Consider the following 16,931-nt stretch of genomic DNA (forward strand, 5'->3'; position numbering starts at 1 on the left):
GAAAGTTGGACATAAACATGTTCAAAGAAAATAGGCAGTTCTTATGTCTTATTCTAATTCACTGATGAAGAAAGTAACTTCTCTCTTGCCACTGCTGAGAAATGGAAGTTTTGCAATAGAAATTATTTAATTCCAATCTGGCGTTTTTACACCAATGTTAACCATATAGTTCCCAGATAAAGGACATATACAACATTTATATTTATAGTAATCCCTTAAATAGCACAAAAGCTGCACAGATATCTACCCTCTATGCTCTTAGGATCTACTTTTTTATTGATAACCCTGAGTTATTATTTTCTATATTTCTTCTGTGCAGTTCTCACCTCAGGGTCATATTTTTATGCCTTACCTAACACATGGTGCTTCTCCTTCCTCCTTATGCATCTTTTTTCCCCTTCATGGTTCTTCTGTGACCCTCAAGCCCAGGAACCATAAACTCTGCCTATGTCTCTTCTACCCAGATATTAGCTATTAGCATCTTTATCTGCCAACCAAAAATAACTTGGGAGCAAGGACACAAAGCTTTTACTTATGGACTCTGATCTCTGAGACAACCAGTTTTTGAGGAAATGCTATTAGCATTAGAATACAAGCAGCATCAGGCCAACCCACTATAAAACTTCTTGCCTCCTGACACAGCACATGTATTTTAGCACCATTTCAGTCTAACAAATTTAGGGATTTTTAAGTTACGCTTTTGATCGATTTTGTTTCAAAGTCAGTGGTATATACGAAATAAAGTTCATGAGCATTGGCCATAAAATTAACTGACTTCAGCTTTTTATCTCTTGGGTTTTCTCCTTTATTATTTCACCTACACTCAGTCACTAAAGATTCTTTGTGACTTCTATGTACTAGCTTTCTCTGTCAAGCCATGGGGTGCTGATGGCTGCTTTGAGTCCTTCCTCATTGGCGATCCCTTAGTGGGTAATCAGTTTACATGTTAGTTTGTTATTATCACTTAAAATATTTTTTCTAAGAAGAGAAAAAAGGGTAAAACTATATGGAAGGAGAAATGCAAAGTAGGAGGAGGACAGGTAAAGGAAACTTTAATCAGGATATATTTTATGAATAAAAAGATCTTTTTTTTTTCATTAAACAAAAATGACAATTTCAGAACTCGGGAGATGGCCTGGTGGTTTAGTACTAGTTTGTGGAAAGGGTTTAGGTTCAATACTAGTACCCATATGATGGCTCAAAAAAATTGAAGCCTCCAAAGTCAGAGTATCTGATTCCTTATTCTGACATTTTGATGCGCCTTCCATTCTGGCAAATTAATCATACACACAATATAGAATCTTTAAAAAAAAAGGTGTCTGTTGCTATTTTCTACCACTACTGACGTTAAAGCTCAGCTCTACTTATTATATTTTAGGAAATGCCTAAATTGTAGAATGATGGCAACAATTTGTAGGTATGAATAGTTTTCAATTTTGAAAAGAAATTAGTCATTCACTCATTTCTTTACTGGTTGTGTGTGTGTGTGTGTGTGTGTGTGTGTGTGTGTGTGTGTGAGTGTGTGACTGATTTATGCTTCATGTTATGGTACCCACTACCAGACATCACTGAGGTAATCTACATATTGTAAACCTCTCCACACAAGTTCAACTAAAGCTCATATCAACCAGGCATTTTGAACCTGTTTTGTCTGAGTAGTACCCATCATTTCCTGTATTATAAAATCAACTGATGTCTGTTGTTCTGTTCTTTCACTTTTGATTCCATATCTATTATTCCTGCAGTAATAGGGCCATTTCTTCAAAAGTTATTTTAAACTGAAATTATTATTAGTAATAATTATTAATAATAAAAAAATATATACCCATGCTACAGAAGGGTATGGTTATTATGTTCTTTGGAAATATACTTTCTCACTATTCTCTTCTAAATCTATTTAAGTTTAAGAATATCATAACTCCTTCCTGTAAAGTTCATTTTCAGTTATACTTTTAAGCAGAGTCCTTTATGATTAACTGGACATATAATTTCATGCTTTATGTAAAAATTGAAAAAGTAACATTTTCTGCAATTTCATAGTGATATATTTTCAGATTTCCTCCATGACTAGGTTCCTGTACTGGAAATATGCATATTAATAGGAGGATGACTAAATGAAAAGCCATACAGTTAGATTCATTGGACAACCATCAATTTAGATTATACATATATTTCACCATACACACCTGCCTTTTGAAGGAAAAAAGGTTGGAATATACAAGAGCAGTAAATATTTATTTGATGCATTCAAGATAAAATAGACAGGTTGATAGGATACTTCCTATCATGTGATTGGTGGTAGTCTGACTCATCATCATGGTTGGGGGAGGAAGATGATTCATATGGAAAAAAGCCTAGCTCTGAGAAAAGCACTGATTTGCTAAACTGCTGGAGCAGAAATTTCTACATCTTGATTGACAGGAAGCAGAAAGGGACTGTGTTTGGCACTGGCAAAGCTGAACATAGGAGACATTCAAGTTCATCTCCACAGTGGCACACTACCTCCAACAAGGCCACACCTACACAAACAAGGCCACATTTCCTAATATTGCCACTCCCTACTGGCCAAGCATTCAAACACAGGTATCTATCAGGACCAAGGCTATTCAAACTACTACCATGGAGTAGTTTTGGTTTTCCCTGGAGCTCTAGTAACTCAAGGGATGAAGAACTACTTTTAATACACTTAAAGTGTTATATAAGAAAGTGAAAGGAGAACTGTCACTGGAAAGAAGATGGAATAAAAACATACAATCAGTGTCTAAATTTTAAGGCAGTCTTAGGAGTTCATGGAGTTTGGTATCCTAAAGGAGTGATATATGTTTCGTTAGGGTTCTATTGCTTTGCAAAACACCATAATTAAAAGAAATTCAGTGAGGAAAGGTTTTATTTAAGGGTACATTTCACAGTTCATTATGGCTAGATCTCACTGCAAGAATGCATGGCACAAACCTAGAATTAGGACTTGATTCAGAAGTCATGGAGGAACACTGCTTACAGGCTTGCTCAGAATTCCTTTGCATAATATCCTAAAATACATGCCCTACTATGACGGACGTCATCAGTCACTAATCAAACTTATTTTTTCTGTAGACTTGCCTACAATCCAATATTAAAGAGGCATTTTCTCACCCTTGGTTCTTCATCCTGGATTACCGGCTTTTAGAAAGTTAACATTAAATCTAACCAAAACTGTACCTTTCATACCATGTCCTTTTTACCGGTTTTATCCTATTAGTCTTTCCTTTCTTTACTCCATATTGCACAATTCTAGTCTTTCATTTCAGCTCATACTTTGCATTTTCCATGTGTCAGGATGCTGTTGTGACTGACACTCACTGTCTGGAAATCCTTGCAATTCACTGACAGTGTTGGAAGTATACTTCTGTAACAGCTTCATTTAAGTAAATATGAAAATGATATGAACCCCTAACCTCAGATGTTTAAGATGAATTTGTAAAGCTGAGGTCACATTAACCAAACCACAACATCCTTGGACTGAAAAAAATTAACATATTACCATTGTTTTGGGTATTACTAGGATTAGTGTCCTACTTATAAATGTCTGATTGAATGACTATAATTGCTGCATTATATTAATGTAATGTCAACTTGGTAAACTTATGCTGAAGAAATTTTGTGTCCTCAAGCAAAGGTAACATACGACCCATATGACAAGAAGTTCAAGTCTATGAAGAAAGAAATTGAGGAAGATATCAGAAGATAGGAAGATCTCCCATGCTCATGAATTGGTAGGATTAGCATAGTGGAACTGGCCAACAGAATTGTTGAACTTGAAAGCACAATGCTTAGCTTACATAGAAAAACAGAAAAGCCCAGGGTAGCTAAATAGATCCTCTACAGTAAATGAACTTATCACCATCTCTGTTTGCAAGCTACATTGTGTGCTATTGGATCCCTTTTCCCTGGCTGGACTGCCTGGATGCACCTCAACTGAAGAGGGTGCACTTAATCCTATTGAAACTTAATGTCTCAGGGCAGAGTGGTACCCAGTGGAAGTTTCTCCATCTTTGAGAAGAAGCGGAAAAGATAATAGAGGGAGAAAAATGTAAAGTAGGACTGGGAGGAGAGGAAGGAGTAGACTGTCATTGGGATGTAAAGTTAATAAATATATATTAATTGGAAATGACAATAAGGTGATTTCTATCCCTTGGTTTCTAGCTGCTATCCTAACTTTGAGGTTTTATGAGTAGTCTTTACATACCTTAATTAAAATAGCTTAATCATGGTCAACAATCATCTTATCATGTGCTAAGCTATGCTTACATGTAGTGTATTATATATTTGTGCCTCTGTGCTCATCAGAAAAATTGGTTTGTAATTTTGTGATTATTAATATAGTTTTTATTTTTCTGAGATTACAATGTAACATCCTTTATTATCAGGGAAATGCAAATCAAAACAACCCTGAGATTCCACCTCACACCAGTCAGAATGGCTAAGATCAAAAATTCAGGTGACAGCAGATGCTGGCGAGGATGTGGAGAAAGAGGAACACTCCTCCATAGTTGGTGGGATTGCAAGCTTGTACAACCACTCTGGAAATCAGTCTGGCGGTTCCTCAGAAAATTGGACATAGTGCTACCAGAGGATCCCGCAATACCTCTCCTGGGCATATATCCAGAAGATGTCCCAACCGGTAAGAAGGACACATGCTCCACTATGTTCATAGCAGCCTTATTTATAATAGCCAGAAGCTGGAAAGAACCCAGATGCCCCTCAACAGAGGAATGGATACAGAAAATGTGGTACATTTACACAATGGAGTAATACTCAGCTATTAAAAAAAATGAATTTATAAAATTCCTAGACAAATGGATGGACCTGGAGGGCATCATCCTGAGTGAGGTAACCCAATCACAAAGGAACTCGCATAATATGTACTCACCGATAAGTGGATATTAGCCCAGAAACTTAGGATACCCAAGATATAAGATACAATTTGCTAAACGCATGAAATTCAAGAAGAACGAAGACCAAAGTGTGGACACTTTGCCCCTTCTTAGAAATGGGAACAAAACACCCATGGAAGGAGTTACAGAGACAAAATTTGGAGCTGTGACGAAAGGATGGACCATCTAGTGATTGCCATATGCAGGGATCCATCCCATAATGAGCTTCCAAATGCTGACACCATTGCATACTCTAGCAATATTTTCCTGAAAGGACCCAGATATAGTTGTCTCTTGTGAGACTATGCCGGGGCCTAGCAAACACAGAAGTGGATGCTCACAGTCAGCTATTGGATGGATCACAGGGCCCCCAATGGAGGAGCTAGAGAAATTACCCAAGGGAACTGCTAAAGGGAACTGCAACCCTATAGGTGGAACAACAATATGAACTAACCAGTACCCNGGAGCTCTTGTCTCTAGCTGCATATGTATCAAAAGATGGCCTAGTCGGCCATCACTGCAGAGAGAGGCCCATTGGACTTGCAAACTTTATATGCCCCAGTACAGGGGAACCCCAGGGCCAAAAAGGGGGAGTGGGTGGGTATGGGGGACTTTTGGGATAGCATTGAAAATGTAAATGAGGAAAATACCTAATAAAAAATAAATTTAAAAAAAAATTATATTTCCTTTACTTCAGCACTACAGCCCCACTCTTTTATCTCTCATGGCCACTCTTTTTTTTATTCTATTTGTATTTGGTATTGTGGTCATGCTGGCTCTATAAAATATATTTGGAATTTATGCCCTTTTTGCATGTTTGTAGAACTTTTATATTAGCCCATTTTTGGGGGGAGTTGGTACAATTTGGTAGTGACCTGTCTTTTCTTTGTAGGTAAGCTTCTATTATTACTGGTGGTTTCAACAGTAGAAACAGATCTACTTGATTGTATTTCATTTTCCATGGATTTTCTATGGAAGTACAATGTACCTAATCCTCTCACATATTTTTGCCTCCATATATGAGTCCATCCATTTACTCATGCACATCTTATTCATTCAAGAGTCCAGTCCTAATATATGTGTCTTCTTTGTCCTTCTGCCCCTTTATTTCCTCTGTATAATATTGGCCAGTTCATGTCTTAAGATATCTCACATCCTTTTTACATCATTCCAGAATCCTTTTGATTTTTATTGGGAAGTATTATAACAGTATTTGAAATTATTTCTAGTAACATTTTTGTAGCATTTCTTATAACTACAGCTTTCCAAGTCATATTATTTTACAATTTGGCCACATTGAATTCTCAAAGTAAAATCTGCTAATTTTCTGTTGTTCTGTGACATATACAAAAGCTTTAAGATTGACATAATCACACTTTGTAATGCAAGCTTAAGTCTCAATAGTTTTTCTCTAGTTTTTATATTATCTCTTGTTTCTGCTATGAAACTTTGGACATATCAAATATTTTTTTTTAATGAAAGTACTTTAGTTGCCTGTAGTCCATTCTGTGTGATTAAAGGTCCCTAGCTTCATCATATCTATTGCTGTTTAGCTCATGTTTCATCTGTAATACTGGTGACAATTTGGAGATGTTAAATTCTGTCATTCCCAATAGACCCAATTTCAAAGAAACCCCCTCATCTTCTGGCTCTTACAATGTATCCAACACTATTCCACAATGAGTCCTGAAAGTTCAGTGCTTTGCAGATGGATTATTTGGGATTGGGCTCTAAGTGTGTATTTTGATTGGTTGGATTTTTCTGTAGAATCCATGCAATACAGCATCAGATCATAGTACAATATAATATGATATAAATATCAAGAAAACTGCACCATCTATTCAAATACGTGGAAGTTGAATGATCAATCATGTCACCGAAAAAAAAAAAAAAAAAAGAAGAAGAAATGTCAAAAGTTCCTAGAATCAAAAAAGAAGTCAAAGAACTGCTTATCAAAATGTTTGAGGTATAACTGAAGAAGAAAATAGCTATTTGGTAATAGAAAATGGCACGGTCTCCATTTCATACTGAGCAGAACGACAGACAACTGGTTGCTGTATCAGATTTTTATGGTAGACATCACAAGAAATTTTTCATCCTATAACTCCTATGGTTTTTATACACACATCATATGAAGTGTGGAGTTTTTGCAAAATACCATAAAGCAATAAAATATTCGTTAGACCCAGAGAAATGAAGACCTGCACAACATATCTATGATCATGCTATGAAGGAGCAAAGTTATAGATGGGCTTATGACACATATTGAATTGATCATCTCTGACATTTACTTTCTAAAATTATTTTTTCAAAATCAGCTCTTTTGTTAGGCAGTGGTGGTACATGCCTTTAATCCCAGCACTTGGGAGGCAGAGGCAGGCAGATTTCTGAGTTTGAGGCCAGCCTGGTCTATAGAATGAGTTCCAGGACAGCCAGAGCTATACAGAGAAACCCTGTCTCAAAAAACAAAAACAAAAAACAAAACAAAACAAAACAAAACAAAACAAAAATCAGCTCTTTGGAATTTTCACAAATGTATTCAGTGTATATTTATCATGCCCAGTCCTTGCCTCCTTCCCTCTAAGTCCTCCTGAGACTGTGGAGTCAGATAACAATTGTATTGTATTGGCAATATTTTTACTGTTAACACGGTTTCCTAATGACAATGTCAATTTCATGAAGCATTAAAAATTATATTTCTGATTCTGATACATGAATTAGTTGATAAGTTTTATACTTTGTTATTAACAACTTGACTTTTATTACTTTTCTGTGAAATAAATTGTGACTTTATTGAAGTAAACTTTATTTGCAAAATTAACATCTATTGTTTGATATATTTGATATATTTCATCGGGGCATCCTGATTTTCTTGATATATATTCTACTCAATTAACAAAATATAAAGAGGCTTTTTAGATTTGGATATTTCTAAAGATAATGCTTTTATTTTTTAAAAAGGGATTCATTATACCCACACATGGATTCAAAAGATATACAATTAACTGAAACATCTCAGCAATGGACTCTTGTGGAACATTTCCAAGACAGACAGGGTAGATGTGTACTTAGCAATCTTCCCCAGTTATCTGACACTTCAATGCTCTAAGATAAAATAGAATGTGATATGTTTCATTGTATATGCAGTTGGAAAGGTTAAACATTGCCAACAATTTATAATGTTTGCCCTGTGATTTTAAGAATGAAAGATGTTCCCAAGCAGGAAATTCTTCCTTCATCTCAGCTGTAGGATAGACCTAAAAATCAAAATGAAAATCGGTTACTTGTTGATTATATTGTTATGTTCCTTTCTTCTTATATCTTCTGTGTCCAATAAAGAAACGCATTCAAAAATGTGATGCTTGCATCAAAGTTATGGGTTTCCATTTATATAAACCAAGAGACTCTCAAGCAGTTAGATTTCTAGAATCTGTGAGAAAGATTTGTGGGCATTTCTAATCACAGAGGAAGTATGCCTTTTCAGGAGAGGAAATGTAGAAAATCTCTATTTGATTCTAGGCCAATAGTAAGAGATCATATCAGTTACTCACTCAGGAAATTCTTACAGGTCCTTTCATATGTACTTTGCAGAAGCTGATATGTGTCACTATTCTATGTATGAAAATAGCACATGTGATAAGTATCAGATAGTGATTTAATATGCAGACTCAAGGGATGACTATGATCAAAGGACCAGAGCTCTTTTTATCCAACTAGTATAGGTGTCCTCTAAGTGTCTAAGAGGAACAGCCATGTTTCATTCAGATCCTCAGTGTGGGAAGAGATGAGAATCATCTGAAAATGTTGGAAGTGCCAGCAACCTATTAGAGCAGTGATTCTGAAACTTCCTAATCCTGTGACCCTTTAATATAGTTCTTCATGATGTGGTGAACCCCAACCACAAAGTTATCTTCATTGTTCCTTAATAACTCTAATTTTAACAATTTCAGTAATTATCATATAAATATCTAATATGCAGATGTCTGTTATATGACCCCTCTGAAAGGGTCTTTTGACCCCCAAAGGAGTCATGACTCACAGGTTGAAAAACACTCTTTTATTGGAAGATTGTGACCAAGATCAGATATCTAAGTATCACTCTGCAAAGATGAAATATTTCAGAATTCCTTCATTGTTGTTGTTGTTAATTTACACATACTACTTCTTTTAAAAATAAGAATAACTAATGGAAAATGCTCACCTTGGTGAGTATCCACCTAAGGTCTTCCAGGAGATTTCTCTTGTTCTCTTCGATCTGCCTGACTTTTGAAAGGATAGTTTCAGGGACATCTTGCATCACATTCAGTTCCATCACCAGATGGTATAGAGGGCCGATCCAGGCACCCACATAGTTGATCAAAGTTTTTAAATATTTTTCAGTCTAAGAAAACAATAGGAACATTTCATTAAATAATTTGAGTATAGCAGGTTTGTTACCTCTAATGTTCATGTAAAGATGCTGAAGTGAAACATGTTTTTACTATGTGTATAAGGCACATGTATAGATGTTACACAGTTTGGAAGTATAACATTTAAACAACTGGTATAATTTCTACAAAATTACACAAATTGTGGGGCTTGTCAATTAGCATTTCTGTGAGTTTATGTCATATTTTGTTCTACTTATGCAATTAAAAGAGCTTTCTTGCCAGTGATATCTTTATTATTTGGTTATTTGTTTATCAATGTGTAAAATTGGTCTTCCTTGTACTCAATAGGAATAAATAAAGATTGACTCATGATAGATAGAGGCAGGTGTAAGTGGATAAAATAATTTTCATTAAGGGACTCATGTACACAACTTATAGGGAAAGAACTATATCACATCTGAAAATTATATGTAGACCTTTTCATCATGAATTTGATCATTGTTGCGTCCTAAGAAACATAAACTATTATTTCACAGGACTGCTCTGCTCATCCAGTTTTCAGGTATGGCATAGAGAATAACAGGACCATGAAGTGATAGATAAAAATAGAAATGGAACCAGGACAGAATTGAAAATCAAGAAGGAGACAGTTTTAGTAATGGAGAATGCCACTATGCAGAACCACTTTAGAAACATATAATAAATACAGCCACATTGTTCTCAGTGATGGAGGAGTGAGTATATAAACATAGATAATCAAGTTAGCCAAACAAATCCTAAAAATATAGTAAGAATAATTTTAGTGGCAGGTCATTCCTAAAACAGTATTCTGTAAATGGTGTATTTAAGCATTACTACACTGTTATTGGGAATTTGATTTTTTTATATAATTTAAAAATACTATATTGTGTTTATTGCCTATACTTTATCTTCATTTTTTTCTGTATGCATGTTTATTGTATCTATCATAATGCCTATAATAAGTCACAGTACCACAATCCCCACATCCTGTTTCTGGAGTTCTGTGAAAAACCAATGAAGGAAACTCACTTCAGCATCTGCATGCTCAGTTCCCCTATCAGGGGGGTTTGACAGAGTAGAATGGCAATAAGTTCCAGCTCTGGCAACAATCTCATCACGCCTAATGAGATTTGAGTTCTACAAATAAAACAAAAAAACAGAGTTTAGAAATAATAAATAACTACATGACCAGAATATTGATGCATTTTAGAGTATTTGTAAATTTTAATAATAAGTAGTTCATAAAATACAGATATTAAGAATTAAGAAACTGCCTGTCATGTAATTCTGTGTCTACTCATTGTACCTGCAATTTAACTTGGCTTTTTATTAACTTTTGAATATTTAACTCTTCCCTCTCTTACTCTCTTCTTTACTTGCAAAAGTTACTCTATGGAAGGCAAACACTGAAAGGAGTAAATTATGAAAAACTAAGTAATTTAATTATCATCATTGTTTAGCATTTCATCACAAAGCTATTCAGCATATTTGCTAATCTTATTTCAATCAATAAGTACTGTTATTTTCTTACACAGATAAATTTATTAATTTGACACTAAAGAATATAGCTAGGCATGTTTATATAAGTTTTAGAATGAAATTGTGTGCAATTTGATTTACAAAATAAACTATTTTACAGTAAATTCTATAAAAACTCAACATCAACAAAAATATAAAAATATTAATGAATGCTATGTATTAAACATTGTATGATTAATGAAATATTTAATTGACTACATACTTTAGAATAACTTATTTGTTTCAAATAGTTAATTCATGAAAGGTTAATGTGTGTAAGGGAATGCGAGAGCAGGGAGGTTGGAGTAGGAGGGTAGGTAGTGTTATATCCTCAAAGAAGCAGGAGGAATGGGGGCAGGATAGGGGTTTTCTGGGGGGGGGGTCAGGAAAGGAGATAATACTTGAAATGTAAATACATAAAATATCCAATAAAAAAAGTAGTTGAAAAGCTGTCAGTTAAGAACAGGAAATACAAATACTGTATAATACTTTCTCATATAAAGTCTTATCTTGACATGTGAATATTACTGGGAAGCAGTTGGAAATAAGTGAGATACTTACAAAAATCAAAAATTGTCCAGATGAGAATTGGTTGTGATACTGACTCGTGTTAAGGGGAGAAAAATAACATCTAGTTAATAAAATTATGACCACATATTTATTCCAAACAGAGACACATCCATTTGATGACCATATTATTGAAAGTTTGCCTGCTTCTATAATTTCTTTGTTTTCTGACCTTAATAAATGAAAATCACCATGAAAGGAATGTATACACTTCTATTCATGCCCTGATATTGGAAAAACTTATCACTGAAAACCTTTACACCACAATTTACGGTATTTATGGGTTTCTTGATAGATTCTTTTCTTTCTTTCTTTGCTTCTTTCCTTCTTTCTTTCTTTCTTTTTTCTTTCTTCCTTACATGTTTTACTTTATCTCTCTTACAAATGTATAGTTCACTATAATGCATATCATCTATAGTGCAAACCTACAGTGTGCTAAATGAACATGACCAATGGAAATTCATGAATCTGAATGCAACAACAAGAAATGATAGTTATTCCAAAGTCACACTTTAAAAGTTACTACCATAGTTTAGTGGTTTTTATTTTTAATAAAGTAAAGAAAATATACTAACAGCATTAGATTTTATGAAATTTCATGACACTATCCAATTGACTATGTCCCTGTTTCAGTAGTTGGGGCATTTTTACCTATGAAGGTGTATTTTCTGATATTTGAGTCATGATGCCATGTGTCTCAGTTTCTAGTGCAGTTCAAGTATTAGTATAGAGGTTGAGGTACTTACAAGCTCTACATAGAATTGGTCAGCAAGTTTACGAAGGGTTTCAGCTTTCTGCATGGCACTGTTAAATGCTTCTACAAGAGGGTTCCAGCAGCCGCTCTTTTGTGCCATACAAGCAGGAACTGTTGAAGCTTTCTCCCACAGCAGCAAGTTTGATACCACCAGCAGCAGGAGTGCTCCGGCTACATAGAAACAAAATCACTTAAAGGTGGTATATTATTCTCAGTTATCCTAGGCCCAATTGGTTCAGGAAATTTGTATCTCGCCAAAGGTTGTTTGTTTGTTTGTTTTTGTTTTTGTTTTTTCTGCATGACTTGGTATTCAATACCTGAAATGGCATATAGAGTCACATTAAGTACTTAAGGAAGTAACTGAATTCTTCTGAATAGTAGTTTGAGAAGCAGGTGTTTTAACATTTTTCTATTGTTTCAGAAATGCTTCTGAATTTTACAAATGTCTGAACTTTAACTTAATTCTGTACTTGTATTTTAAGTCATTTTTAGATGGTTTAGTGTGTTCAGAATTTAAGCTCATTTTATGTTACCAATTTGGAAAATATGTAATTTTTAAAGGTCAGTCTGATGTCAAACTTTTGGACCCTGATGGGACAGGCATAGCACAGTTTAACTCTTTGCTTTCTCTATATATTTGTCAATAAATAAAACCATAAAGATCACTAACAGCAAGAATAGATGTTGTCCAATATATGATATCAGCTTAGAACTGATAACTTATGGTAAATCTCCATCAGAGATTTTTTTTCATCAAAATCTTCAGATTATTCTCTTTAAAGTTGATCTGCCCAATAATTTGGTCAGTTGATTAGATTCCCTTAATGTAATCTGAATATATTTATAATGGAAAAGGCTTACATGTTCAAGTTATTTTTCTAATGTCTTATTAATGGTTAATGTACGAATCAGAATACCAACCATCAGTACTTTTTACTGACAATCACAATTCTGTTTCTTCTGCCTTGAGATAAGATTAATTCAATCACCCGATTTTATACCCTTAATATTTTCCAATATCTAAAATTCCAAACATTGTCTCTTTGATATGCACTGTTTGTTCTGGAAGGTTTCCTATGCATTGGAAGCTGCTTAATTATTTCCATTAGTTCTACTCATTTGATACCAGTAACACTTTCATCCTTCTTCTCCTTTATCAAGAGAGAAGATAACACAGACTCTCTTTGCATACTGCAACAAGCCTCAAGTTAGAGAATCATGAGAACGACTGATGCAATTGTCTCTTGTACCCTTGTACAATTTCTTTCAAGAAAAATAATTCTAAAAGATAATAAAAAGTCTATGCAACAATTCTACTCCTGATAATCTATAAAAATATATATATTCACACCTGATAGAACATCAAAGTTTCTAAAGGAAGAATTACATAGGACTAAACTCATAGAACTACTGAACTGAATATTTTTTACTAAGAGAGACACAAAAGGGTAATTTACTTACAGAAGTGAGGTTGACTCAATGGCAGCACCATCACTGAGGAGATCTTAAGCAGAATTTCTGTCTCTGGAGATCTGCTTCACTTGAGTCATACTTTCAGATAGTTTCCTGCTCCTATATATTCTAGCAGATATCTCCAAGTCATGCATAGCCATGTGACAGCAAGAAGTCACATAGAGAAACATTCATTTGTGACACATGTCTTTCTTGCTCCAGGGAATGTTAACCATTTTATTACAACATACTTATATGTGTCTGGATGATTTCTCTTTGCTTGTTCCTACATGTTGATTCTTGTGCAAATTATTTTTGAAATCTCTGAAACCATTCTCAGCTGCCTGATCACAGATGATCATATCAGACCATGAGGAAATTGGCACGCATGATTACTTCTCCTTCCTTAGAATCATACATTCTTTGTTTTATCTTTTTAAAAATCTTTATGTACAGAGAGCAAGTCTTTATTGGATATTTGACTACCATGTCAAAGCATTAGTAAATTATCCATAGTGCTATTACAAATCTTTGCCAGTAATCACTGACTACTCAAAGAGTGTTTCTCTAGAACTATGTTGACAATAATTATAATCTGCATGCTTAAATTAATTAGTTATTTAAAAGTCAGTCTGAAATAAGTCAGATATATGTAACACAAAACCTCCATCAACTTCTCTCCAGGCAGTATAATCTCTCAAGAATTATTGCATACTCTTTTAAAATAATAAATAGAGTTCTTTTCTTGCAATTGCCCTTAATTATTAGTAGCAATTGTGGCATGATTGTCCTAATGATTAGTTTATACATTTGCTTCTAGTATTAGCACTGGTGAAAATTCTCCAAAACCAATTCCAAAGTGGCTTCCAGACTCTGGAATCTGTTCAGCATTGATGGATCTTCTAACTCAATGCCAACAAAATATCCTCATATTGTTGAAATAGAGAACTTGCTGCCAAAAATTTTGGCAAATCTGTTAGGTCTAATATTCATTTGAAAGGTCATACAGCTACAAGAATGGCATGAGGAATTTCAGAAGCCTGGCTGTACAATATCTCTTGAGAAGTAATATCTGTTCTTCTGGTCACCCTCATCTCAGAGATTTAATTCAACAAACATATGGTTCTCAGGAGCGCTGTGGACTAGCAAAATGAATAGAAATATGCAACCAAGAGGTTGGGAGGTAGGAAGGACGCTCTAGAATGTACCAGAGACCTGGAAAGTGAGAAACTCTCAGGACTCAAAGGAAGGGACCTTAGATGATATGTCCAAGAGTGGGTAGAGGGAACTTGTAGAGTCCACCGTCATTAGAAAGACACAGCATCAAATGGAAGGATGGGGTTGCCATCCCACAGTCAAAACTCTGATCCATAATTGTTCCTAACTAAATAATCTGCAGGGACAAAAATGGAGAAGAGACTGAGGAAAAGGATGTCCAGGGACTGGCCCAACTAGGGATCCATCTCAAGGGGAGACTACGAGACCTGATACTATTACTGATGGTGTAGAGTACTTACAGAAAGGAATCTTGCATGGTTGCCTATGAGAGGCCAAACAAACAGTAGAAAGAATCAGATGCACATACTTACACCCCCTCAATGGACTAAAGTCAAGGACCCTTGTCATTGAATTAGGGAATGACTGGAAGAAGCTGATTAGAAGGATAATTCCATAGGAAGACCAGCACTGTCAACTAGCCCAGAGCCCTGAGATCTCTCAGACATCAAGACATCAACCAGGCAGCATACACTATCTTTTACAAGACCCTCTACCCATATACAGCACAGGACTGCCTGATCTGGCCTCAGTGAGAGAAGATTTGCCAAACTCTCAAGAGACTTGTGGCCCCATAGAATGGGAAGGCATGGAGGGGTTTAGGGGTAGGTATAGAGGAGTGGAGACATCCTCTTGGAGATGGAGGTTGGGAGAAGGAACAGGATGAGGAAGTGTGGGAGAGTGGACCACGAAGGGTTAATGACTGGAATATAAAAAAAATAAATAAAAGTAATTTAAAAAATCAAACAAAACAACCAAATCAAGCAAAAGAAACATGATTCTCAGGAGTTCCTTTTCCTACATGTATGCACACTCTCAAAGATTCCTTTTTGTTTCTTTTTTATAGAGTTATTTTATTTATTTACATTCCAAATGGTACTCCCATTCCCAGTCCCCCCTTCCCCCTCACCAAGTTCACCATCCCATTTCCTATTCTCTTTGCTTGTGAGAGGCTGCTCACTGACCCAACCACTCTATCTACCTGCTTCAGTCATCAAATTTATACAAGTTTAAGCATATTCTCTCCCACTCAATCCAAAGAAGGCACTCCTTTGCTACGTATATGCTAGGTGCCCTTGTCCAGCCCATGTATGATATTTGGTAGGTGGCTTAGTCTATGGGAGCTCAGAGGGGTCTGGGTACTTGAAATTGGCTTGATGATTCTGCATCCACCTGGACATTAGTTGCACATTAGCAAATGTAGTAGACATCACGAGCAAGCCTTGGGGTTATATGAGTTGTTTAGCCCAAAGCATAAGACTGTGTAGAGTAGCACGGATGCATGGGATCATCTTCTTTTTCAAGCTTATACTCTAAAGACAGTGGTCTGTACTGCTTAGGTTGCTTCACTTTAGACTGACATATGATCAGTAAGAACTGGCATTTTGCTAAGGGCCAAGCAGCAGGGTCCATTCAGATCGACCAAATCTGTTGTACCTTAATAAGTCTTCCAATTTTTGACAGTCTCTTGCTCTGTCTTATGCTGTCTAGTTATTTATATATCAACAGTGTTTAAGGAAAGGACCCTGGCTTTGGTTAGTAATCTCCTCCCCACAAACTCCCCTAGTCTCAACAACAAAAATTTCATTATAATTTTTTTTTTTTGCAGAACACAACAAACTTGATATAAAGCCACAAGAACAGAATGCCAACTTTAATAACAAAAATAATAAGAAGCAACAATTACATTTCCTAAATATCTCTTAATATCAATGGACTCAACACCCCAATAAAAAGACATAGACTAATAGACTGGATACGCAAACAGGACCCAACATTTTGCTGCTTACAGGAAACCCATCTCATGGAAAAAGATAGATACTACCTCAAAATGAAAGGCTGGAAAACAATTTTCCAAGCAAATGGTCTGAAGAAACAAGCTGGAATAGCCATTCTAATATCTAATAAAATAGACTTCCGACCCAAGGTCATCAAAAAAGACAAGTAACAGCACTTCATACTCATCAAAGGTAAAATCTTCCAACAGGAACTCTCAATTATGAATATCTATGCTCCAAATACAAGGGCAGACACATTCATTAAAGAAACTTTAGTAAAGCT

General features: G+C 35.3%; 1 protein-coding gene across 3 annotated transcripts; it reads right to left on the reverse strand.

Moving 5' to 3' along the window:
• Nucleotides 1-7,825: 7,825 nt before the first annotated feature.
• LOC110308326 (prolactin-8A9) lies at nt 7,826-13,695 on the reverse strand. Of its 3 annotated transcripts, none has more exons than XM_021180787.1 (6): nt 13,605-13,695; nt 12,136-12,314; nt 11,384-11,422; nt 10,334-10,441; nt 9,115-9,294; nt 7,826-8,170 (listed from the first exon to the last, which is right to left on the reverse strand). In XM_021180787.1, the coding sequence occupies exons 1-6, from the start codon at nt 13,633-13,635 to the stop codon at nt 7,982-7,984; spliced, it is 726 nt and encodes a 241-aa protein (XP_021036446.1). In that variant the 5' UTR covers nt 13,636-13,695; the 3' UTR covers nt 7,826-7,981. The 3 variants fall into 3 exon arrangements, with proteins under 3 accessions (XP_021036446.1, XP_021036447.1, XP_021036448.1); XM_021180788.1 differs by having other exon boundaries at nt 7,982-8,170; nt 12,136-12,308; nt 13,602-13,635; XM_021180789.1 differs by lacking the exon at nt 10,334-10,441 and having other exon boundaries at nt 7,982-8,170; nt 13,605-13,635.
• Between the last annotated feature and the right edge of the window lie 3,236 nt (nt 13,696-16,931).

This window comes from Mus caroli, chromosome 13, assembly GCF_900094665.2.
Source record: "Mus caroli chromosome 13, CAROLI_EIJ_v1.1, whole genome shotgun sequence".
NCBI classification, from domain to species: Eukaryota; Metazoa; Chordata; class Mammalia; order Rodentia; family Muridae; genus Mus; species Mus caroli.

What these genes read in the sequence shown, in the direction of transcription:
- LOC110308326 (XM_021180787.1), bottom strand. Translation starts at nt 13,635, where the DNA reads ATGGTGCTGCCATTGAGTCAACCTCACTTCT. An exon ending in ATTGAGTCAACCTCACTTCT is followed by an intron (nt 12,315 to 13,604) that starts GTAAGTAAATTA and finishes GTTTCTATGTAG; the next exon opens with CCGGAGCACTCCTGCTGCTG. An exon ending in CTGGACAATTTTTGATTTTT is followed by an intron (nt 10,442 to 11,383) that starts GTAAGTATCTCA and finishes TTTTATTTGTAG; the next exon opens with AACTCAAATCTCATTAGGCG.